We start from the raw sequence: 25,926 nt of genomic DNA on the forward strand, positions 1-25,926 counted from the left end.
TTTGAGTTGTGCTTCTAAGTTTCGGCCACGTTTCTTGGATTTGAGTTTTGTTCACGCTACAGAAACGCTGTGCACCGCATCTCCTGAACTGAAATTTTCTTGCCGCAATCACTGCACTGAGCTTTCAAACCAGGACTGCACAGCTCTCCCCGATCTGAGGGTGGGGCCACAGCCTGGTGGTGCCTATGATGTGGTGGCTCTGAGGCTAGTTGGGCAGGAGCAGACATGTGCCTGACAGAAACCACACCAAGTCTAGCAATTGCCAAGAAGCTAGATATGTCGTGTGGCAACAGTGAGCCTGGTATGGAAGGCACCACTGTTGACAACGCATCATGTTTTTTTAAAATTAATTAATTAAATTTTATTTCTTCTTCTCGCCATGTCATTGAGGGCGAGATTACATACAGCGTGTGTATTTTTGAATGCTTTTTTCCCGTTCATGCACTGTTTTGTATTCGATACTTGGCTTGTCCCGCTATGACAACCTGACACAACCTCATGCAATCCTCCAATACACTTGCAAGGAGAAAATAACTACTACTCGCACTACAAGTCCCACAGTTCATTTACAGTGGAGTGGGTGCTCATTGGAGGACAGGTGCTAATCCACTGACATCATCCAATCACCTCACAGGTGTCTGAAAAATCGCAGGTGCCTGAGAGCAGTGAGATGAGGAGATTCTGGCTGACCTACTCACTCCTAACCGCTGTGGAATGAAGCCAATTTGTTCTGCTGGTGTGGGATTCTGGTCGTTACTGGAAAATGACTCAGCCAGCTTCAAACCGAGGCCCTATGGCTCAGCCTGCGCTCGAAGCTCAAACACTGCATACATTTGGCGTGAAAGGCATGTAATACTCTACTCTGTAATGCAGTGTAACATAGTGGTAAGGGCTCGTAACCAAAAGGTTGCTGGTTCGAATCCCGGCCAGGGCACTGCTGCTGTACCCTTGGGCAAGGTACTAAGGTACTTAGGCCAGAATCACTTCAGTGAATATCCAGCTGTATAAATGGATCAACATGTAAAAATTGTAACCTACGCCTACGCAAGTCGCTCTGGGGAAGAGCGTATGCTAAATAACATCGCTGTAGTGTAATGTACTGTGAGGCAGGGGTGTGGGTGTGGGCGGAGCCTCCTACCTCTGGGCCAGCGCCTGGCTGGGGGTGCTCTTGACGGACAGCAGGTCCTCCTCCAGACGGAGCCTCTCGGCCTCCAGGCGCTCCAGCTCGCCGGGCGTGCGGCGGCGCGGCGTGACGAACTGCAGCTCCTTCAGCAGCTCCTCCTTCTCGCTGATGAGCATGAGGCGCTCGCGCTCCACGTCCAGCGCGCCGGGCCACGCCTCGGCGTCCAGCTTCGCCAGCTCGATCTTCACGTTGGCCATGCTGCGCGGGGGGAGAGGGGGAGAGGGGGAGAGGGGGAGAGGGGGAGGGGGGCACATGCGTCATGTAATGCCACATTATGCTGTTTGTGTTTTTTTTTTTTTTGGGGGGGGGGGGGGGGGGGGGCATTTTACATATACATATAGACTTATGCAGTTGGATATTAACATACAATCCATGTGGGTATCCAGGGGGCGGTTCTACACTCAAATACGCATTTAAATGACTGGATATTTGCAGTGGGAATTTTGCTCTTGGGTTTGACTGAAGGGTAACAGCACAAATGCCCTGAGTTACAACTGCCCGCTTGACAGTTTCATTCCCATAAGATTGTCTGGGGGGGGGTCAGTGTGTGACAAAGATGCATGGGTCTGTGGTCACTCGCCTCCCGTGTTTGAGGGAGTGGGGGGAGAGAGGGGGGGGGGAGTAGGGACGAGGCAGAGAGAGACAGAGAGAGACAGAAAGACAGACAGAGAGAGAGAGCGAGAGAGACATTTTGCGAGTCAGCGGTGGGACTAGCGAGTGTCCCCATAGGCAGGGCACCTGTGTGACACTCCACAGGGTCCCCGGCAGGTGCCAGGTTCTGAGCGTGCGAAACACTGGGCGAGCGGGCGATCGAGTGAGCGAGCGGCAGCCTCTCACCGGCTCATCCTCCCTCAGCTCTCAGCGAATCACCTGTCATGTCCGGGCCGTGTTCATACTCGCGGATTAAGCCATTAGAAGCTGAAATGTTGGGGATTAGCCGCAGTAATGGGTTTTACCTGCACTTCACAGGGCTCCGGTGACAGTGCCACTTTACTCTTAGTGGGCGATTACACGACTAATATGATTGGCTGTCACCTGTCCGTGTACAAGAGGCAGCGCCACCGTTTGTCCCCAACTCGTTAGACCGAGTCGGTCCAAACTAAAAGGGCAATTTAAGATTAAAAAAAAAAAACATAACTAGTAACTTTGCCCCCTTTTCACGTACACCGCTGGGAGCGTGCCAATTTCCCAGCATCCCACAGAGACCGGGGACACACCCTCTGCGTTACACTCGCCGCCCCCCCACCGTGAGACGCCTCCTCCTCCTCTTCGGTTCTCTCCGCTGCCTCCCTGGCAGCCCGGCTCATTACCACCGATGCTGCCCAGTTCAAAAGGCATACGTAATAACCATTAGGAATAATGTGCATACATTACCATTTCATTAAGGTGGTTCCTGCTGCGTCAACCTGATCTGTCTGTTTGATCGCCAGAGTTTTGGACAGAGGATCAAAATGGCAGGATTGGGTTTTACACATTCCCTTTCAGCGGGAGTTTCAGACGTGTCCAAAAAAATACCAGCCAAAGCTGTGCAGGGGCTGTAAGAGCCAACAGTCTCCAGCAGAGGGAGCTGTTGTCTCACAAGCTTCAAGCCAAGAGTCAGAGAACGGGAGGCTTATTTCAGGTCATCATTTTCAAATACTCAGGCCACCTGAAGTCATGAGAGAGCTTTTAAAAAGATACGGAAAACGCAGAGAAACAGGTGAGAGGATGATCTGGATCACGGGGTTCTGCGGTGAATCCAGCAAGTTTGAGAAAACAAAGAAATCGTGAAGAAACCCGTTGTCAGAAATCACAAACAGGTGAGTGTTTCAGGAGGTGAGAACCCAGAGACAAAGCGAGTGTTTCAGAAAGGCTGAGGGGGTAAGAGGAGGGGAAGTTGATGAAGCAAAGAGAGAGAAACCGAGGTGAACAAGGGGTGAAGGTGAACCTCACAGAGAGGGGCTGCAGTTTGGGAAGGAGAGAGGCAAGGCTGAGCCATCACAGTGTAGGAAGAAGAAATTGAAATGAAATTGTAGAGAGGGATTTCAGTTTTTTTTTTCGAAAGTGTGATATTTCAAAGATAAAATGTCAGCCCTGCACTCTCTTTACTTTTGGTGGAGATCAAAAGAATCCATTTGGGCTGGAAGAGCTCAGCCTGATTTTAAATGATGGAGAAGCAGCTGCCACAGCGTGAGCTCCCCGCCGCAGCTGTGAGCGGCAAAGTCGGGTCTGGCGCTGGATACGCGCGGCCAGCTGGGCCTCGCTGGCTGATCCCAGAACAGCTGAGCCCGCGGAGGGAGAAAGGGGCCTCCCGCATCCATCATCACCAACATGGGGCTTTGCTCAGCTCCACAGCTCCACGATTGGGGTGGGGGGGCATGGATAGAGGAATGGACAGAGATAAGGGGGAGACAAAGGAGGAGAGAAAAGGAAAAAATGAGAGAGAGGGTACAGGACAGAGACGGGGGTCACAGGGAGAGAAAGAAGACTACAGAAGGGAGAATTAACCATAGAAGAAAAAGCCAGAGAGAGAGCGAGGTGAGAGGGAGGGAGAGAGAGAGAGAGAGAGAGAGAGAGAGAGAGAGAGCGAGGTGAGAGGGAGGGAGAGAGAGAGGAGAGAGGGAGAGAGAGAGAGAGAGAGAGGGGGAGGGAGGGAGGGAGAGAGAGAAAGAGAGAGAGAGAGAGAGAGAGGGAGAGGGAGAGGGAGAGGGAGAGAGAGAGCAAGAGGGAGGGAGAGACGGAGGGAGCGACACAGAGAGAGAGAATGTTTGAGGAGAAAAGGTACGTACCTCCTCTTGGCCTCTTCGTACTGGAGGCTCAGCCTGACCCTCTCGGCCAGGGTGGACCTGCTCCTCAAACCGGCCTGCCACACAGACGGAGAGGAAGAGGAGTCAGAGCGAGAGGGACATCGACACAGAGATCTGTGCACAGTCTGCCCCCCCCCCGGTTCTCTGCATGCTGCGCTCCTCTCCGTGTGCCTGCGTATTCCACTGAATCTGTGAATATGTGCATGCATTCTGTGTGCTTCTACGTACATGCATGCCTCTGTGTGTGCATGCGTGTGTGCGTGCGTGCATGTGTGCGTACGTGTGAATGTGTCTATACATGAAGCTCTGTCGTGCAGCTCTGAGATTCTCCCTCACAGAAAAATGCCTGAGCGACACACAGGTCTGTCCTGCAACACTACAGCCAGCAGCAGATACGAATCTGCAAACACAGACACGCAGGAGACCCAGACTCAAAAGGCACTAAATCACAGAAACACCCGAAACTATAACACTCTCAGACATTGCCCTGCCTCCCCTGATGCGCCTGGTATTCTGAAAGACAGTCTGCGTTTGGTGTGAAACATGCGAATGCAGAATACGCAGTACCCTGTTTCACTCACGCCCCTGATAAAAGACTGGCCTTGCATGGCATTCATTAAAGGGTGTGACGCCCTGAGACGGGATCCATGTCCCTCTGCATATACTAGCCCCCCCCCCCCCCCCATTCCCCCATTACAGGGCTGGGGAGGGGGGGGGGGCATCACATGTAACCGCTTCAAGTGTACGGTTTTAATATCATTAGGAGCCCTAACTCCCCTGCAATTAGCATTCCAACTGTGAAACTAAGACCAGGTTGTGCAAAACCCTGCGGAGTAAGGAGCTTAGTCCGCAGGCTGACCTGCACTTGACTCGGGCCGCTATCATATGCCTCCAACACTAAGCGAAACTATTTGAGAAAGGCCAGAGAAGGGGAGTGCTTGGTGGAGAAAGAGGGGTATTATGGGATGAAGAAAAAAAACAAAAAAAAAAAAAAAGCGCAGGGGAGAGATAACAGTTGCTGGAACAGGAAGCATCTGCCGCATCCAAGGGGCCTGCCCTCTCTGACTGGGTGTTTCCTGAAGGGTTCGCTCTAACAGGTTCACATTCATTAACAATGTCTACATCTAGACCACAAAAAACACTACACACTGACAGCTCCAGTTTGTAGGGTCACTCCCAATCTTTTGACCAATGGCTCGATGTCAACCCCTCCTTTGCTTACCACTATAGCCTCCAACTCTCCACCACCCCATCCATTCCAACCCCTGACCTCTTCTTGAGTACCTGAACTGTCTGCCAAATCCTCTCCGACCACACCTCAAAACCCCTGACCCACACCGTCTAAGGTCTGACACTGCTCCTAACCCTTAAGGCAACCACCACCGTCCACGTCCCAGAATCTGTCAACACCTTCCCCGCCCTTCCCTGCTCACCTCTCCCGAAACATCGGTCTGCGACCCGGCATCCAGCGTCTGTCGACAGAGCAGGAGTTGTGAGCCCGAAGGGTGCCGCAGGTCCGGTTCTGAGCGACCCATGCCGTGGTCCGAGTGGAACCTCTCCCGCAGCTTAGCCAGACTCTGAGAAAGAGCACATATATGCACACACACACACACACACACACATCAGAAGACCACACATATCAGAAGAACAGGATGAGCTCAAAGCAGTTATGAGCAACCACAAGACATTTCTACTAACACACAACACAGAATTTTCTTCTCAACTTCAATGACTTGTTATTCATCACATATGTTGTGTTCTGAACAACAACGTGCTATTTTTTTTTGACTTTATTGGGAAAAGGGGGTGCGTCACCGCTCGAGCTGTGCTTGGTGACCCAAAAACTGCAACAGGTTACAGAGTATACCTAAAGTAGATGTTAAAATGTTGGAGGGAAGAGTTTGTGGTTGCACAAGCTCGTTAATCTGTGACACACTGGTGTCACAGAGAGGCTGATGGATGCCTGACAGAGGCCTGTGGGGACTATGATGTGACGTCAGTCCGAGGCCTCAAACGCACTGGGCGGCAACCGAGGAGATCAGCACTGCTGTGAGCTGAATTAAGAGCAAAAGCGAACTAAACCTTAACCTTCACACACATAGAAACTAAGACCAAACCACACACACACACACACACGCACACACACACACACACACACACACACACACACAAACTAAGCATTACCCTTCTCTCTCTCTCTCTCTCTCTCTCTCTCTCTCTCACACACACACACACACACTCACACTCACACTCACACTCACACTCACACTCACACTCACACTCACACTCACACTCACACTCACACTCACACTCACACTCACACTCACACTCACACCAAGCCTTAACCTTCACACACACACACATACTAAGCCTTAACAAGCGAAACACTCAATGACACTTATTGAATCCTTCTCGAAAAACTACAGATTTTTCCCTGGATGTCAGACTGTGCTTTGCACGTCACACCGGTACCACGCAGGTCCATCATTTTCATGAAATACAAACACAGCACAAAAATGAAAGACACAACAGTGGTGCATTCCCCAGATGTGTAAGGTGGGATTGGCCAGTATCTGTTCTGTGGCATTAACGGCATACCTGCATGAGATCCTGCTTCTCCTTCTCCCCGGAGCTAATGGCCTTCCGAATGGACTTCAGCTCGCTCACAATGGCCTTGGCCTCCTTCAGCTTGTAGCCACTCTGGCCACCAGACATTTTTTGGTCAATTCTAAAAGATAAACCAAGAGAGCCATTTCAGAGAGGACAAAAACAATATTTTGTTTGACTCCTCCCACACTCATCCCCCTCCAACCCCTTCCCCCCTTTTTTTAAGATTCTTTTGACCCTTATTGATTCAAATTACTCAAACTTATTTTTTAAAACTGTTTGCTGGTAAAAGCAATGTCTCCAGCATTATGAACAAAGCATCACCCACCAGATAATCCACTGAGGATCTTAAACATGAAACAAATTCCTTCAAGAGCATCTACAGTTGTTTTCTGAACAGCTTGAAAGATGGACAATGTGTTCCTACCCCACAATATCCTTCACATGTGCTTGTTATATCCAAGAGAACATTGTGTGTATAAAACGCAAACATGTATCCCAATGAACTTGAAATGTTAATATCAATCTGGGATAAATCTTTCTGTTTGAAAAGTGAAGTATCCCTTATTTTTTCACAGAACATATAACAAAAGAGTTACAACACTCAGAGATGGTGAACGTAACGTGACTCACCCAGCTATGCACAAATCAACATAAAAATTAAAATCACTCTCACGCTCACTGACAATTGTTTAAAACACCACGCAAGTGAAACTCGGCACACAGTCACTGAGCCAAGAGACCAGTCATTCACTGGAGCTCCAAAAAGCATGAATGACGAATGACTACTTGGCTGAGACCGGGTCCTGTTTGCACAATTCAGTACTATGCAATCCTCTTTGATAGCCATGAATTAATAACATGGTAAGATAAAGATTACACAACAGCCAGCCTTTGTTACCCTCGGGTAAAGGGTTTAATGACCTTCCAAATGCAGGGCAATTTTTTCCTTCTTGTTTTCCTTAAATTCACTGGCATTGCTCTGGAGAGGGCACGGTTAAAACACTGCTTCACTGTACTTTATATTACATTACATTACATTATTGTCACTTAGCAGATGCTCTTATCCAGAACGACTTACATAGGTTACCATTTTATCCATTTACACAGCTGGATATCTACTGAGGCAGTTGTGGGTTAATTATCTTGCCCAAGGGCACAACAGCAGTGCGCCAGTGGAGAACTGAACCGGCGACCTTCTGGTTATCAGTCCTGCTCTTTACTACACCACAGCGCTGCCCAAATGCAATTGAAAGTGGCTGGGCTTGGCTGATATTTAATCCAGGCACGGCCCTGTGCAGAATATTACTCCATTTGCAGCGCTCGTAGCTCTGTGCGCTGCCAGTGGACACCATAACTGGACCTTTCAGCCCAGAGTATGAATTCTTATTAGGGGATCGTTATGACTGGCAGACGCGGCTAGAAGAGGAAACGTATAATCTAATTCAGGCTTCTGATCAAATTCTTTTACGACGACCCTGAGGTGCAATAAAACGAACTGTAACTGGGCAATGAATGTCCCAGTTCTGCAGGAAAAGCTGGGCTCGTGCGCGTGGGGAGTTTGAGCGGAGACTTGGAGCTGTAAGAACCACCAGGTAGTTAATCGTCCTCTTTCCACTAACTGGCAGACAGTAAAATCCTATGGAGAAAAGCCCTGCGGGTTATTAGACATATGCAGGAGTCAAGTAAATAGAAGCAATTAAATGAGCCATGAGAGGAGCCTCTCTGTGTGTGTGTGTGTGTGTGTGTGTGTGTGTGTGTGTGTGTGTGTGTGTGTGTGTGTGTGTGTGTGTGTGTGAGAATGTGCTGAGCAAATCCTTTCTCTGTGTGTGCTTGCATTCTGTGTGAGTCCATGACTTTTCTGTGTTTGAGTTTTCGTATATATATATATTTTTGTGTGTGTGTGTGTGTGTGTGTACATTCATGACAGTGTGTACTCATGTGTGTGATTACAGAATGCTATCCTCGGAGTACCAAACACCACCTGAGGCCTGGACTCCCTTCACCAGAGTCATAGAGAAGGTCTTGAGACCGTAAGGTCACGGGTTTGATTCCCAGGTGGGCCGTTTATTGGCTGGGTCATTATACGCTTAAGCTAGGTTCTTAACCTGTACTGCTTCACTTAATAGCCAGCTGTGCGAAGGAACACATTTTAAAAAATCAAGATAGGCAAGTCACCCCGGGGAAGGGCGTCTGCCGAGCCAATAAATAATGTAATGTAATGGCTCTTTCAGGGGGTGCGGCGCTCTTGGCCTCCAATAAGAACTCAATCACGTCTTAATTCATTCTCATTTGCAAACCTCCGCTTCCCGTTTGAAGGTTCCTTTCACCACAGCCGGCTCGCTAATGAGTCCGCAGCCGAGATCCTACCCAGATAACTGGCTAATGCTTCATTACAGAGCGAATATTAGCCCTGACAATGACAGTGATGCAGCGTGCACCTTAATGTAACAAGGCCAAGGGATCAGGGACGGGCATTGAGCTTATTCTCCACAGGCCACAGGCCATTATTTCATCCCTGAATCACTCCGATCCCTCCCTCCGCAAGAGCTGCCACACCAGAAGAAAAATAAAAACGAAAATCAAAAAATAAAAAAAATCAAACGTGGTGGCTATTCGCTCTGAAAAATGACTCAACACCGTGCAAGCGGCTCGTTGTCCGGCCAACAGAGCCTTCCCGTGAGAGGCAAGGCATAGCCAATTCCGTCAATCACAGCCCGAGATGCCAGCGCGCGGGTGGGGAATCAGAACCTCCAAACTTCTATCAGGATTATCTCAGGCGTGCAGTACCCCGTTTTTTTTTTGCACCACGACGTTCCTCTCGTCAAACAGGGGGTGCTGGCATCATTCCCCTGGGCAGACTGTCCATAATGATACTCAGAGGTACCAGCTCAGAGGTACTGACAAAAGCTTCTGCCTCGCACTCTTAGGCTGGTTCTGCACTTAACGTCGCGCTTACTGATGAACGCCTCTGATGACCCCACAGACTAACAGCTCCCCTAATTACGCTGTGATTGGGTCTTAATCATAACATTGTTAATGCTTTATGCTTCTAACAGTGAGCACCTTGCGACTTTGCTATGTAAATGTGCTAGGGGGGGAAACCACAATGACAGTGAGTCAAACGCTCCAGCGCTGAGGTTCGAGTGAACGGGACTTACTGTTGCAAGGTTTCAAAGCCTTGCTCTTTGTACAAAAGTTCTTGCTTCATTTGCGAGAGCTCTCTCTTCAGCTTATTTACCTGGGGAAATAAAACACATACATCATTCTCTTTCAACTTTGCGCTCATGAAAATAACTCACTCCGGGGACAACCGAGATAAGAACAGTTTGTTGACCACTGAACACCCCCCCGCGCAAAAAAAGGGAAGAAAAAAAGGCATTTCAATAAAGAGAATGGAGAAAGAGGACGACTCCTTACTCTGACTTTTGTGGTTGATATTTCTGCTTTTAAGATGTCAGGGTCGTACTTGGTACTGGATGAGGATCCTGAGAACACTAGGTGAGGGGACGTTGAAATCAGTTAAAGTCATAACCAACTTAACATACATTTCCATGAAAATTAACCCCCCAAGCACCGAAATAAACATTCAAATAATTGCGACGGCAGCAAGTCAATCCAGGCTTGACATGCACATACAGAAACAAATAATTAATACAAACCTATGTTTTGAAGACTTGAAAGCACTTGAAACATGCTTACAGAGCAATCTATGTTGCATTACAAGTACAATTTACAAACAAATGGCAAACACAACAGCCGGTCAGAGGTCGCGACCTACGACCCCCGCCCCCCGTACTCACAGCTGGTCCGGGAGCTGGACTTCTCCTTGTAGGCGTCGTTGAGGCGCACGTACTCGTCCAACGCCAGTGCCAGCCGTTGCTCCTTCACCTGGTAGAGCTCCTTCTGCGTGCTGAGAGCGTCCTGTGCCACCGTCAGGTAGTCCTTCAGCATGCGCTCCTGCTCCTTCCGCCACTCCTTCCGCGGGTCCTCCAGCTGCGTGGTCTCTGAGGGGACAGGGGAGCACAGAGGGGTCACCTTCACTGGACCCACACACACAGAGCGGTCACCTTAACTGGCCCCGCACACACACAGAGTGGTCACCTTAACTGGCCCCGCACACAGAGGGGTCACCTTCACTGGCCCCGCACACACACAGAGCGGTCACCTTAACTGGACCCACACACACAGAGCGGTCACCTTAACTGGCCCCTGCACACACACAGAGTGGTCACCTTAACTGGACCCGCACACAGAGCGATCACCTTAACTGGACCCGCACACACAGAGCAGTCACCTTCACTGAACCCGCACACACACAGAGCGGTCACCTTAACTGGACCCGCACACAGAGCGATCACCTTAACTGGTCCGCACACACACAGAGCGATCACCTTAACTGGTCCGCACACACACAGTGGTCACCTTAACTGGACGCGCACACAGAGCGGTCACCTTATCTGGACCCACACAGAGAGCAGTTACCTTAACTGGACCCGCACACAGAGCGGTCACCTTAACTGGACCCACACACAGAGCAGTTACCTTAACTGGACCCGCACACAGAGCGGTCACCTTCACTGGACCCACACACGCGGTGGTCACTTCAGCTCTACACATACACACGCGCACACACACAAACACACACACACACACACACACACACACACACACACACACACACACACACACACAATGTTAGTACATGGAAATATCTGTTCAGTTAACCCTAAACAACATCAAGTCTTCAGTTGGATTGCAAAATATAAATATGTGGGTAAATATACTTGAATTAAAACAGACAGTGGATACACTTAATATTCTGCATGAAGCAGGATCTGTATCTTCAACTATCCACACATAAATAGCTAGTATTACACAAAAAATTTAAGTATGGTATTACTGGCATTAAGTGCTTAAAAGAGTTTTTATGTTTCATCATTTACTTAAAAGGTATTAGTAATATCTGAGTAAAAGTGAATCTTGACCGCAAAGCCTGTTGTACTCTCAGGGTTAAAGACTTGCATCTCTGATGTCCATCCCACCCTGAAAACACAGATGAGCGTTGGTGCAGAGGTCTCTCTGAAAGCGGAGCGTAGGCACACACAAAAGCTCAGCGTGGAGCCAGAGGAAGCAATCAATTTCACTCAATCTTCCAAAACACAGGAGGCCCGCTATTGTTACCCTGCTCCGCCCACCCACACCCACCCTCCCTGAAACGTCTCACTCTTCCTGAGAGCCCGTTTCCAGGAGGGAAAGGGTTAAAGTTCATTCAAGCAGCACTTCTGCAAAACAAGGCCAGGCCCCACCCCTCTGTGCCACACGAGGTATGTCAGCAATGCACAGATTGTTCACTATGAAGAGGAACCAGATTTCTGAGAAGGCGCGCTCAGTCTTCATGCGCTCTCCGAGTCCCTGCGAGACACGCTGTACCTGAGCCACTGTTTTCAACACCTTTTTTTGACTTTGGTTACGCTGACACTCTCTGTCGCTCGTCTGACAGACCGTCCGCTCCGGGTTAACCATGAGAGCAGCTACACCAGTCACTCTGTGTGCAGTCTTTGTAGCCAGGACAGATTTATAATACTTACAGATCATGTCTGTTCAGTATATTCAATCTCCTTCGCCTGCTGTTTGTAGGGCAGTTACAGCAACAGGAAAGACTGACAGCCATTATTTCTGCAAATGGCCAACTGTACTCCATTTGCTGTATGTTGCTATATTGATGGGCAGCAGGTGTTTACTGCTTTTATATCTTAATATACAATAATCTTTTAATTCAGCATGGTCACTTTGCAGGGTTAACCCTAAGCGTGACCGCTCAGCTGGAGTGACACAACGGTCACATCAACGCACCAGCACTTGCTGCGGTGTTACCGCTGGGCCGTCATTTCACCTAACACCACCACGGCCGTGTCCCTGCATTGAAACACACGACACAGGACCTCTAGGCCAATAGCCCTGCAGGGGATTGTGGGGGAAAAAAAAAAAAAAAACTTGTCCGATCGATAAGCGCAAGCAGGATCAGGAAAGAAACACACAATCAGTGCTTGTGGTCCCTGAGCAGCTCCAAAAACGCATAACACTACAAAACAAATCAGGAAACACTTCAGAATCCATGGCAGAGTGTGTCTGGTGGATTTGGTGGATTTGGCGGATTGCGGCGACTACACCAGCCACTCCTCCCCTTCTCTAGGTGTAGGTGTCGTGCTGGTGAATTAACAGTTAATGCTTCACCACACCCTGATGCCGTTTCCCCTAATAATACCACTGCAATGGCGGGGTGCTGGAGCATTGAACAAATTACTTGTGTTGTTTCTGAATGTCAGATTAGGACAGACAGGTATGGGCTTTGCAGGCCAATTTCAATTTAAATTCAGTTTCTACACAAGGACAATCAAAGGACAAACAATTCTATACAAGGAAGAGCAATTCCACAACACACTGACTGTTCATAAGCTAGTTCAGAAAGGCCAATACATTCATCCTATTCAGCAGCCACCTGTTCTCTTGATCTGAACTGGAAACAAAACCATGGTCATTTTTGGTTTGGAATGGTTTGTTTCAATAAATATTCATAAAAAATATGCCCCAATTCCCAGTTTCCATTAATGGTCTGCTGTTATTAAAAAAACAAACAACTAAATAAATAAAAAAAGATTAAATGAGGCATCAGTCATCAGACAGCTATTCTCTTGACTTCCCAGCTGTTTCATGAATTTTGACCTTTCCCATAATGCTCTGCACATCTAATATTCTCAGGTAAGCCACCCTTCTCCAGATTCCATTCCTTTTGCATCAGCTAAACTAGCCATTAAATGAACAATGGGCCGATACTGAAAGGATCATGTTTCATTCAGACCCAACACAAAACAGAGCAGGTCTTCATTCTCCACAGGAGGACAACATGAAGCGAAAAGATAGGACTTGTGAATTTTTAATTGTTTTTGTGATTTATGTTATGTTAGCTAGAGTTTACATCTAAGGACTGTGAGCTAGCATTTCAACTGAAAATGACCTTTTTTGTTTGTTACATGTGCCTATTCCCTACACCTTGTCTCTGAACTTAATGAAAGGCACTTCGTGAAAGTATACATCCCTGGTGGAGATCTTTGCAGTGGGCATCTCGAGCACTTTCGAACAGCCTTCATGATGGCAGCCATGTTCCTTCACCTTTAAAAGTGCACTTCAGCAGGTACACTTCCACCCGCAACTCATAGGCCCACAGCTCTCTTCAATATTCCAGTCATCTCTTATCAGGCTGGTTTGAAATGCTGGGTTCTGATTAGCTGGGATCACTCGGCCCAGGCACACGTCTCCGAAATCCGAGGAAAGACAGTGGGGTTCAGGGCTTTGCTTTGCTGGAATCCACTTGGCGCACAAACAGATATTGAAGAAACAAGGCTCTTGCTAGAAAGTAAATCCATATCTATAGAAGTCGGAAGAAAACAAGTTAGGCGTCTCTTAGAGGGAAAACCCTGCTGATCGGGCCCTGTGAGAGCCGCGGAGGAAAGAACGGACAACCGCTGCAGTGTAACCAACAGCGCAGCAGAATGGAAACACAAATATTAAAATTATATATATATATATATATATATATATTATATATATATATATATATTTATATAAATAATACACTCACGCACACGCACACACACATAACAACGCACCACACACACGCATTACACAACACAACACACACACGTACGCACACGCATTACACAACACAACACACACACATTATGTAATTTACAGACACACAGATACACACACATGCATATACATGCATATTTCATTCTCTGTAAGGAGCCCCTGTCTCCGTTGGATGGCGGCCTGTGAAGTATTCCTGCTCAGATTCATAGCAGACCCTTATCTCTGCCCTCCCCTGAAACAATGCAGGGAGGCCGGAGGCTCGGGGAGTTTACATAAGAAACGGCAGATTCGGAAACGGGGCCTAACCCAGGGAAAACCACCCCGTCCGCGGAGGAGTGTCTACAGTCCACACCTAATCTGGGCTCTTACCAAAAGGCACAGCGTAACGTAACACACCGGGCTCAACAACCCTAAACAAATGCAATATGTTTCCCTGGAGTGTGTTGCATTGTGCTGTGCTGTGCACTGTGTGTCTGAGTGTGCATTTGTATTGTATATGTGTGTGTGTGTGTGTGTGTGTGTGTGTGTATGAGGGAGTTCAACTACAACAAATGGGGGGTATGTATTTGTTCTGAATTCAGTTGTCAAACACAAAGGACACTTAATATACAATTTTCTATTCTCACTGGCTATGCAAACAAAAGAGTTTACTTTGGGAAGGGAAAAACCTTAATAAACAGAAAATCGCCATTTACACTGCATGAGGCACTCTGGGATTCAAGTAACTTGTTTTTAGCGGCAGAGAATTCATTCATCTTTGTATTTTGACAACAGGAAAATAAAGCTTTTTTTTCTTCCTCCCCCTGTGGAAAAAAGGAGCATTAGTTTGCAATATCCAGTTAAAGCTGAGCTCTATTTGTTAGTTAACTCATTCACTGTGGCGAATCGGTAAAGTAAACTGTCAATCTTTGGAGTACATGGTCTTGAGATTTGACACACGCAAAAATACATATATATATAAACTTGTGAACATGCTCTTTATACTTCCCATTTTACTGCTCAATCACAAGCTACAATTTACGTAACACTATAAAAAAATGCCAGCCAGCTAAAGGATTTATTGTACTCGCATTCTGAAACACTGAGGTAAATATGTCTTTAAAGATAAGGGCTTCTGAGAGGATGAATGCTTTGAATATTTCTGTTTGATAAAGAAAACACTTGTTAAAATGTCCAGATGTTTCTATGCAATGAACGTTCCTGGTGTTACTACAGTATACCATCTGATAATTAACCATTAACCTGCTACTCCTCTGGGTACCTGTCAAGTCTCGCTTACATACAGGACATTCCAAGCCTCAGATTTTGCTGCTTCAAAAAAAAAAAAAAAAAATCACCAGGGGATTTATAATGAAATCAATCATAATTATTTTTAAGCCACCTTGGAGTTGTGACCTGGCACACACCCACCTAGGGTGAAATACTGACCCTGATTATGAAAGATCACCCTATGCTAAATGCATACGCTTTTACAAGTAGGCTAACACACCATCTGGGATCTGACCATCTGACCTGACCTGTAATACTGTGAAATTTTTTTTCACAAAATTTAAGACACAATACCTTAAATAGGGGTCTGTCTAAACTCCCTTTGGGTACAATTTTGATAAGTGGCTATCAACCATTTGCCATGGGCACAAAATGACCAATGTGTACCCTTACTTTGAAAATAATCCAAAAAAATTGGGTAATATCAAGTAAAGGGGTACTTAAAGTAATCCAGATTAAAAGACAAAGAAACCAAGATTTGTCTGATGATTTAGAAATTACAGTGATAGATGAATTAAATATGGAACAGTTCACTCAGTAGCCTGTGCATAAGAGCTATGTCCCAGAAAAAACTGTACGTGTCTTTGAGTCAAGTCTTTGACCCAATGCTGATGTAAATACAGCACAAATTCGATGCTGCATGACCCCAATAATAAACTCGTGCAGACGAACGCTTTTTGCTTTCTTACACCCCAGAGTCTTAAAACGAATGCCCCCTGATACTTTAGAACAGAATTTTCCCGAAACATATTTTATCTCCCTTTTCTCCAGCCCATGGGAGGATGGGGGGTATAGTAACGCTCTGAAACAGTTCCTCCGGGTCGAATGAACGCGCTCCACTCCCCGCCTCAGTCAGGTGAGTGAGAACAGAGATCTCCCTGTGCTGAACCGCCTGCCCTGACCTCCCCCTGACCCCAGCGGCTCCCGGGGGCCCCACGCCACGCTCTCCTTCACCACACTGTCCCCGACAGCGCCCTCCGACACAGCACAGCACAGCACAGCTGATGTATCTGAGCACAGGCCAGCACTACACCCTCCAACACATCACAGCACAGCAAAGCCGATGCATTTGAACACAGGCCAACACTACACACCTCGACACAGCACAACCTAACATGCCTCAATATAGCTGTGCTATGTCTGTGTGCCTTTCAAATAGCGCTTAAACCAACACATCAGAACACAATCTAACACAAAATACTCCGAAAAAAAACTAACAAAAAAAAAGAACAGGCCTGCACACTTTCACAAAGCCGGCTTTCCTCACAACGTACACCAACACAGCACACTGTAACACAGCAGAACTCAATCTAACACTTTACTCCAAAAAACAGCACAGCATAGCACACTTTAACACATATTACTTTACTAACACAATACACACTGACACACAACAGTGAAGCAGCCGAACACACTGACACTGCTCACCCAAAACAGTCCACCAAAGCACTCCCCAACACAACATCCCACAATGCAACACTGCTAATCATCCCATCGAGCTTAACCACAACCAAGCTCAACCCGGCACAACGCAAAAAAGACCACAATATAAAACTAAATAATGTAAAACAAACAGCAAGCAAGCGAGCTGCTCCGACACAGCTCCAGAATTACAATTCAGAGGACACTCCCAACAACAAGCGGTCTGCTAGAATGGTCTTCCAGGGCCACCAGCACAGGGTCCTGGCACAGAGCCCCGGCACAGGCAGCAGAGGTGAAGACAGAATGTTACAGCTGAACACATTATTGAGCTGCCATTCATACATAATCCATTCAAGGCGCAGACACCTCTACGCCATTAACACACTCCAGGAAGAATATTTGTTAACACACCTCCACTACTGGATATCACACGGCTAAATCTCCACAGTCATAGGAACTACATTTTTCTTACCTGTGGGATAACAAATGAGCTTTGTGCAAAAACCTGACATGGGATTATGGTACAAAATAATGGCAAAGGTTTTTTTTATGTTATTATTAACTACTGAACTCAAATTCTAGTGAAGTTTTAGTGCTTCACATTTCTCATGCGTCATGTGTTATTTAACAAGTTGGCCCAAATTGATTGCTAGGGGGGGGAAGAAAAAAATGACCATAGGGACTATTCAATTATTAAAACAACCTCTCAATAGGGAATTCTGCTCAGTAATATCAATAATTCTGCTTTATGAACAATCCTCCAGATAGTTCTGCCAGCACAGCAGTATTCAAGGAGGGTGGTAGCCACAGATCAATGTCTCTGACCACTGAGCTGGTGTTTTTGCCCTCAAGTGGCATAACATAGTTACTGCAGTTCACAGCTGAGGGAGCTGTTACTGCTAAAGACAGAGAGTGAAGGGAAAGATAGATGACCATTCCTAGTGCTGCCTATTCCTATTGTAGCCAAAATCTAGACGTTGGTCAAAAAGGATTTTGATGAAACAGTGGTAGAATCCTAGCCTCTTCTTTTAGTGGGACTGTACACCTCCTTGAGACTCTACAATTCAGACAAACTTCAAAAAAAAGAAAAAAAGTAACAAGTGCCAGACACTGGCGGTGACTGTGGCGAGGACGGCGACGTAAACAAACTCACTGTTGATGTGGTCGATGTAGTAGATGCCAATTTGCGGGTCGTACGCAGCCTCCCAGCCCCATGGCAGCTCGTCTCCTACACAGTCCGCAAACGACAGGGGCTTCGTTAGCCTGGGGGAGAGAGAGGCCAGTGAGACCAACGCATAGCCACGTGTATACTCACACATGCGTGCGCACACACACACACACACACACACACACACACACACAAACACATGCACGTGCATTTACCCATACATGCATGTGCATAGGCGCACACACACAGAAGCTCTCACATTTGACCAAACAAATGTATACATTTCAAAGAAATACTCACAAGTAAGAGTGTCCATTCACACACACACACACACACACACACACACACACACACACACACACGTAAGGCCACATTCATACACGCACACAAATCTCGCGGGTATTGCAGCTCATTGAACAAACTGCACTGGCTAAAGCTGCTTGTGTGTGCTTGGATACGGAGGGAGAAAACTCCCCCTCACACAGCGCTTTCCTGTGCCATCACCTCGCTGGCCCTGGGGGTGAGCGAACGCTATGTCCCACAGAAATAAGCAATTATTCTCTGCCATGTAGTGCAACTTCACAGTGAAGGAGGAGTGCAGGTCTATCCAGAGAGGCTCCAACAGGGGAGAGGCAGAGCGAGGGTCAGAGAGCAGGATGAGAGTGAGAGAGAGAGAGAGAGAGAGAGAGAGAGAGAGAGAGAGAGAGGGGCAGAGAGTGAGAGAGAGTGAGAGAGAGAGAGAGAGAGAGAGAGAGAGGCAGAGAGTGAGAGAGAGAGAGAGAGAGAGAGAGAGAGGCAGAGAGTGAGAGAGAGAGAAAGAAAGGCAGAGGCAGAGGGAGAGAGAGAGGCCTGGTATCCTCTCTCAGCCAGGGCCAAGACAATAAAAAGCACATTCCTGAGTCTTAGCAAAGATTGGCCAAAGTCTAAAGTTGGTGTCCTGCGGTACGACGCCAGGCTGGTTTGTTATTGTGCGTGTATGTACAGAAGAAGAGGGAAAGGGGAAAAAAAAAAGGAACGCAAAATTACAACTACGCCGAGAAAAGAATGTCTCGGACGCTGATGCTGGGTGGAGGGAACTGCACGTTTTTGCCGGACACATGACCGCGCAGACATTCTCTGCTTCTTTCGGCCCCGAAGCGTGTGATCTCTGAGACAGCCACTGTTCCAGGTCCAGGGAGCGAAATAATTTACTTTAGCGCCACATCGCTAGCACGTTAGCGAGGAGTCGAAAAACATCTGACCACGAGACCGCCGATCGATCACGGCAATCCCCTTCGATTGCTAATTAAACGCTCCTTCATACAGAGCAGTAAAACTTCTTTCCCTGCCCACTGAAAATGTGCTCAGTAGCACCTGACCACCTACTTTGAAATTATCGACATCCCGCCTCTGAATCATCTTCTCTGAAAGTGTGTATGTGCGTTCCAACTGGCAGGGCCGATAACGGTGATCTCAGCCGACCCAACGTGTCACCCTTCCTTCCATTGCCGACGTGTCGATCAGGCATGAGGCAGAATGCTCAATCAGTCCAAAATTTCATCATAAGATCACAAATTGATCACTCAGATTCATGTTCAAATTCCTGTTAATTCACAAAACAAATAAAACTCATCAATACTTACAAAAGAGAACAGATGCCCCACTGATAAAATAACAAATAATTAATATTAACGCTAAAGCTAGTTTGCCACCATTTCTGTAATATTTCTGTGTTATGGAAAATGAAACAAGACGAGTCTTGGTCAAGGGTATGTCTGAAGCTGAGGGGTTAAACGAACAGCCCTGATGCAGCTGAAAGTGGTACAACAGGAGCATAAAGGTACATTCCCTTTCTGAGATATCAAAAGACCTTTACAGCGTCCTTCCAGGCAGTAGAAAAGTAATTAAAGATGAAATTCAAAAGCCAACAGAAGGGACGAAAATCGATGTTTAATGAAGGTGGTAATTTTCTCCAGGGAGTGAATTAAAAATGTAGCGCGTAACCTCTTCTGTGCCCGCGGAGGCCAAGGGCGACGTTCCGGCGTCGTTAGCGCTCGGAGCGTAAAGACTGTCCCCTGCGCGTGATTGGCTTAATCAAACTCAATTTTAGACAGAGATGCCACCAGTGCAGGATGGCACTGTGGGTCTCATGATCACAGCCTGCTCAAAGAACAATCTGTCCCTGTAACCCCAATGGGAATGAACACCCCTCGACCAACTTCACCCCCTACAGGAGTAAGTACACACCCTCTTTCCCCTGCACCGCGGAACAGCATCATATGGAATGAAAATGGTTTTGACCCCTGGGAATCTGCTTCATACTCATGTCTGACTTGGTAAAAAGGGTTCCCATGATTCAGTGCTAAACGCTGTATGATTCATTGAATCACACTGCTTAAAGACACAGATATGGGTGAAAGTTCAGAGGATGAAATAGAAAAGCAGTGGGATATTCTTTGCGAAACAGGAATGGCGACCATGCTACAAACATGACATATTTACAACTATTATGTGTCACCTGCATATTACAGACTCAACAGACAACACAGACAAGTCACACAGACCTCTGGAGTCACCTGTTGGAACTTGAGCCAGGTGTTCAGCCTAACCTGTGCCTGTGGCGGAAAGCAAGATCCACAACACAAGCTGAATACTGTCAATGCCGCAATGACTGCTGATGCAAACATAAATACTGTAACTGATCCCTTCAGAGTGAAGTTACCAGAGATGGAAATACTTTTCAAAAGAGATGGTAAATAAGTAGACCTAGTTCTTGCAGTAAGCCATGAACTGGACTCTCCCGCGTAATGTTAATATGGTATAAGCAAAGATGTCTCAAAAGCCAGCTTGTTAGCTGGGTTGTTAACTGGCTAGGCAGAAAATCCAGAAGCGCCATTTAGGTAATGTTAGGAAAGTTACTACAGCAACAGTATTGTAACAAGCTGCGTGCTACTTTCACTGTTGGTTTCATGTAATCAATACAACTTGTTAAATTAAGTCTCTCTGCTTACTTTATGTAGCCAAACAGCTAATCTTAAATGAAGCCAATTATGGATCAGTTTTATAAAAACAACACGGCACTCTAACGCGTGGTGCATTAAAAATATTGGCACGGCTAGTTTGATATACGACTAAAGAAAAGAAACAGAAAACTTGTTCAGTCATGTTATATTTCTCTTTCATGAAACGTACTGTAGTGTGAGCTGAATGTATCATCTCGTGCCTAACACAGTCCGAGCGGGCAGCCGCCCGCTCTGCTCTGACCCATGGGTCACGAACACTGTCTCGTCTGGCCGTCAACCACTTCCTCCCAGCAAAGAAGAGCCTGACCACAAATACGACACCCTCCTGACAGAGCCAAGGCCGCAGAGGGAGAAAGGGCAAGCTCTCTGCTCCACGATTTGGTCGGTGCGATGAGCCGACAGCAACGTGGGCCGAGAAGACAGGGTTCAGGAGCCAGCTCCTCCACACACTGACTCCGTGGGCAGACAAAATAAAACCGGGGGTGGGGGGGGAAGGGGGGGGGGGGGCGATAGGCGGAGAGACTGCAAATGCCCTCAGTGCCTCTGAGAAGGAATGCACCTGGATCTCTCACACTAACGGGCATCATTACTACGGCTACTAGCACCTCTGCAATAGGAAGCTCTGCCATTTTAAACTTGGTAATAGTGACCGCAAAAAAAAAAAATCCCACCAGTCATTTATTTTGCATCAATATTGCAGGAGTTATATATTTCCACCTCCCCAGCCTGCCTGACTCATACAGTTGATAGCGTGGAGTGGAGCCGTGGGGGCTGAACCAAGCTGCCCTTTTCAATCTGACAGGAGCTCGATGCATGTAGACCGCAGACATCTCAAGCATGTTCGCTCGGAAGGAAGCAACAGAGTGGAGGGGAAAACATCTCAACTGGAGCCTGCAACCACTGGTTGACAAAGGCGGCGAGTGTCGAGTCATACGTCCATACTGTATCCAACATGTCCCATATATGTCCGATCATGTGACGGGAGCAAATCTGGGGTGGGGTCTGGTCTGGTTTAGTCAATGGGGAAACTAACAATTTCCAACCCAGGTTAAGTAGAAATCACCAAATGACAGAAATGACAGCAAGCTGGACAATGGTGGAGGGGGGATAAATTCACATGGGAACGGGAGGGCGTGGCTGGAGAGTCACCGCTGACCATGATGGAATGTGACTGCGATTTTTTTAACCCGGCTAAAGTGGACCAACGGTGTGGAAGGCGTGTTACATCAACAGTGACAGCTGTCTGTGGCGGGAGACTGACTGTCGCAAAGGACAGCCACAGACCTGCAGCGTGAGAACCCGTGATGAAATACTGACTGACAATCACATGAAATTATACACAGAGCAATACATAAAGGCCCTGACTATCTTCAGTTTTCAGCTCCCTGTAAAAGTGGTTTGACAGTCTCTCCTTGATTTCCAATAAGGGGATTTTTCCTCAGTCGTCTGTGTCCATCTTGATAGCTGCCTCCCCATCTCAGGCAACACTGCCAGAAATTATTTTCTTGCAAGAAAACACCTCTCATTAAAAGATTAGCTGTCTTAATACAAAAATATGTGAGACTGTTTTTCTTGGGTGGCTCCTGTTTTTTCTGCACACTGGTTCTCTCATTTCCTTTTTTATCTTCTAAAGATGATATTTCCTTTTAAAAGGAAAAGCCATATTCTGTGCTCTGGAAAAATAACAGGAGCAGCACAATAATAATAACAATAACATTTTTCTTATGAGAGGAAAACACTTGAGGAATAAATATTTCAAACTCACTTTAAGATCGATAGACTTGAAATGAGAAAATTAGAATTTTTTTCTTTTTTTTTTGCAGAGAGAGAGTTTATCTGTCCATTCTGACGGGTTCACTCAGACACACACACACACACACACACACACACACACACACACAGCAGAGCAGAGCAGAGCTGCTGTCATTCTGGAATGCGCTCTCGCTCAGAGGTGCCTACAGTAAATGTTAAAAATTAGACAGGGGGAATGCCAGGAATGCCCAATCAGAGAGCGCCTGCCGACGCCCTCTCCATGGCAATAAGCCGCCCTTTGCACCCGCTGGGGGGGGGGTGAGATTCAGACTTGCCTCAATCAGAGCCCGTCAGCGGGGCCGAGGAGAGAGGCCCTCCGAATTAGTGATGTATAAAAGACTGTGGAAACCCGCAGGAAACCACGCGGACAGAGGCGGTGCAATCGGCATGCACACACACACACACACACACACACACACACACACACACACACACGCAAGCCGTGTGCCCCGAGCCCTGGTGAAGAAACCCATATTCTGCGTCTGCCGTCTCACACCTCAGAACCAACAGGCTGTGTAGCACATTCCTCCGCCGCAAAGCATGTCCAACTGACAACAAACTGAGCACTTTAAAGAGAACTGTGTACATACACTGAGACAAATGATGCAAACATCAACACACACACATGAGAGACAGACAGACCGACAGATAGACAGACTGATAGATAGATAAACAGATACACAGACAGACGGATCGACAGACAGACAGATATATAGATAGACAGATGGATAGACAGACAGACATGCCTTCCCTACACAGGTCAACATCATAAATCCCAAATACATCTGCGTGGGAAACACAGAGCCACAGCTGCTACATGCTTCCGCTTACCCAGCATGCTTTGCTCCAGAGGACCTTCCTCCACGCTGCAGAGAGGAGGCGTGGCCAGGATCAGGCGGGCCGCACTGGGGAACCCACATCCACCAGAGCTGTACAAAACAAACTGCAGCCCACGTCCTAACTTTCTACCCCAGAAACTCTTCTCTCTGCTTTCTGCACCGAGAGCCTCTCAGCTTGCATCTCAGAGCACGTTTAGATCACCGCAGCGTTTTGCACGGCACCGGTTACTGTGGCATTGTGGGAGTTGCTGACAGGCGTTCAGGAAGTGGCCTGACCTTCCCTCCATGTTTTTTTCTTCATGTGGCTTTACTGTATGCACATACGTAGCTTCGCTTTGTGAGTCGCTCTGGGTAAGAGCACAGATCTGGCAGGTGAATAAATGCAAATATAAATGGAAAAGCTGGAGCTGACCCCGGCTTGGTGTCAAGTGTGGCGCCTGAAGCACTCATACGGTGCTGTAAGGAAAGGAAGACCCCATCAACCTGTCACTGCTCGGGGTCAGAGCACAGCACAGAACTCGACATCAGACTGACCTCAGCCTAGTCTCGCTTACCAGCCAAGTGGCAGAGCAGGCAACACACTCCTGGTGACAACCGTGCTCTAAACTGAGATAATATATGCACAACGGCCAACCAGTAAAAAGCAGGTGGTTCATCCATTCAATCTGTGCACCACTGGCGTTTCTCCCTGCAGCCTGCGCATACTTATCTCAAGAAAGCACACAGCCGTCACCAAACGCACATATAGGTGCATGAATGAAGCCCCGCACGCGGCTGGTAGGCGAAGCCACGTCCCATATGCGTCACAGACAGTTTTACCTCCCGACGTCTTACAGTACAAACCACTATCGCTTCACGCCGAGCTTCTCAACACTCTCCGGGTGGTCGGGGGAATGAATGCTTTGCTTCCTCCGGCTCCATTGTTTATTGGTCGCTGGCAGTGGCTGATGGGACACACCCCCTTTCCCTTACCTCTTCATTGTGACTGCCCGATAATACAACAGTGATATCACACCCTACAAACACCACTCGTGCCCCCCCTTCCCCCGCCCTATCTTACCCTGACAGGCTGAGCATCACTGTCTTACACACTGCTGCCCGATAGGCTGATTTCTGACTATCTCCCCCTGCCATATTTTTCTGCACGTATCTCTCTGCTGACATCAGCCCAGATCGTTCAGGTCATCGCCGCAACAAATAACGCCAGCACCAAAAGAGAAATCTTTATCGGCCCTCTAAACACAAAACGGCTCACACAGAGAGGGCAGGGTGGGGATTTTTTTTTTTTTGATAAGCTATCTGTCTGGGCCTTCTGATGACACCCACGCTAAAAGTGCTGACTCCCCCCCCCGACCCCCACCCCCCCCACAACCCCACCACCCCACCATCCCCACGTCATCACGGAGACGGGTGCTGTGATGAGCGGGGAGTGTGAGAGGGAGATAAGGGCGAAGGCGTAAGGCATTCTTCACCGTGGTGCGCTGTTGTCTGGCTTGCTCCGTTATTTCGGAGGGGAAGTGGAGTCTGCACTGTGCTGTGGTGCGCGCTCTGCCCCTTGACACACAGCACGTCTATTTCAGATCTCCGTCAGCCACTGCGAGCTGGCCTCCATGCAGAACGATGCAATCTGACGCTACTATTCCGGATTAATGCTCTGCACAGTGTCAACACTAACACACATGATAAGGCTGCTCCAGATTACGCGTTCTGCGGGTTTTTAGTATGATTTACGCTTGTCGCTCTTAAAGATCAGAATTTGGTGCTACGAGCTGGCTGAAACGGCATGTGCATTTCAGTGCCGTTTTCCACCCGAATGCATCTTATAGCCTTGCGGTGACAATGGCATCACTGCCATGCTGAAATACATGGCTGGTTCAATTTTCAGTGACAAAATAGCATCTACAGAAATTCATGTCTGTGGCGCTGCTCTGAACCTGTCACAAGCTTAGTTAATCACAAATGTTTGATCCCTGATCACAGCAGGCTTATAGCTACTGTGGAAGACTCGCTAGGCTATATGGAAAGATGATTTCAGCATATCACCTTCCTTGCTTGGATTAGCAAGTCAGTTAAGGCAGCCATCAGACATTCTTTGAAGCGCTGATCATTTTTAAAAAAAAAAAAAACAGATTAAATATGTCATAGTGGCACCATGATTCATCAGTTAGAACATCTTATCCCGGAG

At 47.5% G+C, this 25,926-nt stretch overlaps 1 protein-coding gene across 1 annotated transcript in view; it reads right to left on the reverse strand.

Annotated features, from left to right (window-relative positions):
* LOC118769785 (protein WWC2-like) overlaps positions 1-25,926 on the reverse strand; it is a 61,661-nt gene that overhangs the window by 20,039 nt on the left and 15,696 nt on the right. Inside the window, exons 2-9 of the mRNA XM_036517102.1 lie at positions 18,074-18,183; positions 10,380-10,583; positions 9,997-10,073; positions 9,738-9,817; positions 6,568-6,697; positions 5,403-5,546; positions 3,952-4,025; positions 1,139-1,381 (exon numbers count right to left, since the gene is read on the reverse strand). Coding sequence (XP_036372995.1) covers positions 1,139-1,381; positions 3,952-4,025; positions 5,403-5,546; positions 6,568-6,697; positions 9,738-9,817; positions 9,997-10,073; positions 10,380-10,583; positions 18,074-18,183 — 1,062 coding nt within the window. The remainder of the gene's footprint in view (positions 1-1,138; positions 1,382-3,951; positions 4,026-5,402; positions 5,547-6,567; positions 6,698-9,737; positions 9,818-9,996; positions 10,074-10,379; positions 10,584-18,073; positions 18,184-25,926) is intronic.

This window comes from Megalops cyprinoides, chromosome 22 (assembly GCF_013368585.1).
Source record: "Megalops cyprinoides isolate fMegCyp1 chromosome 22, fMegCyp1.pri, whole genome shotgun sequence".
NCBI lineage: Eukaryota > Metazoa > Chordata > Actinopteri > Elopiformes > Megalopidae > Megalops > Megalops cyprinoides.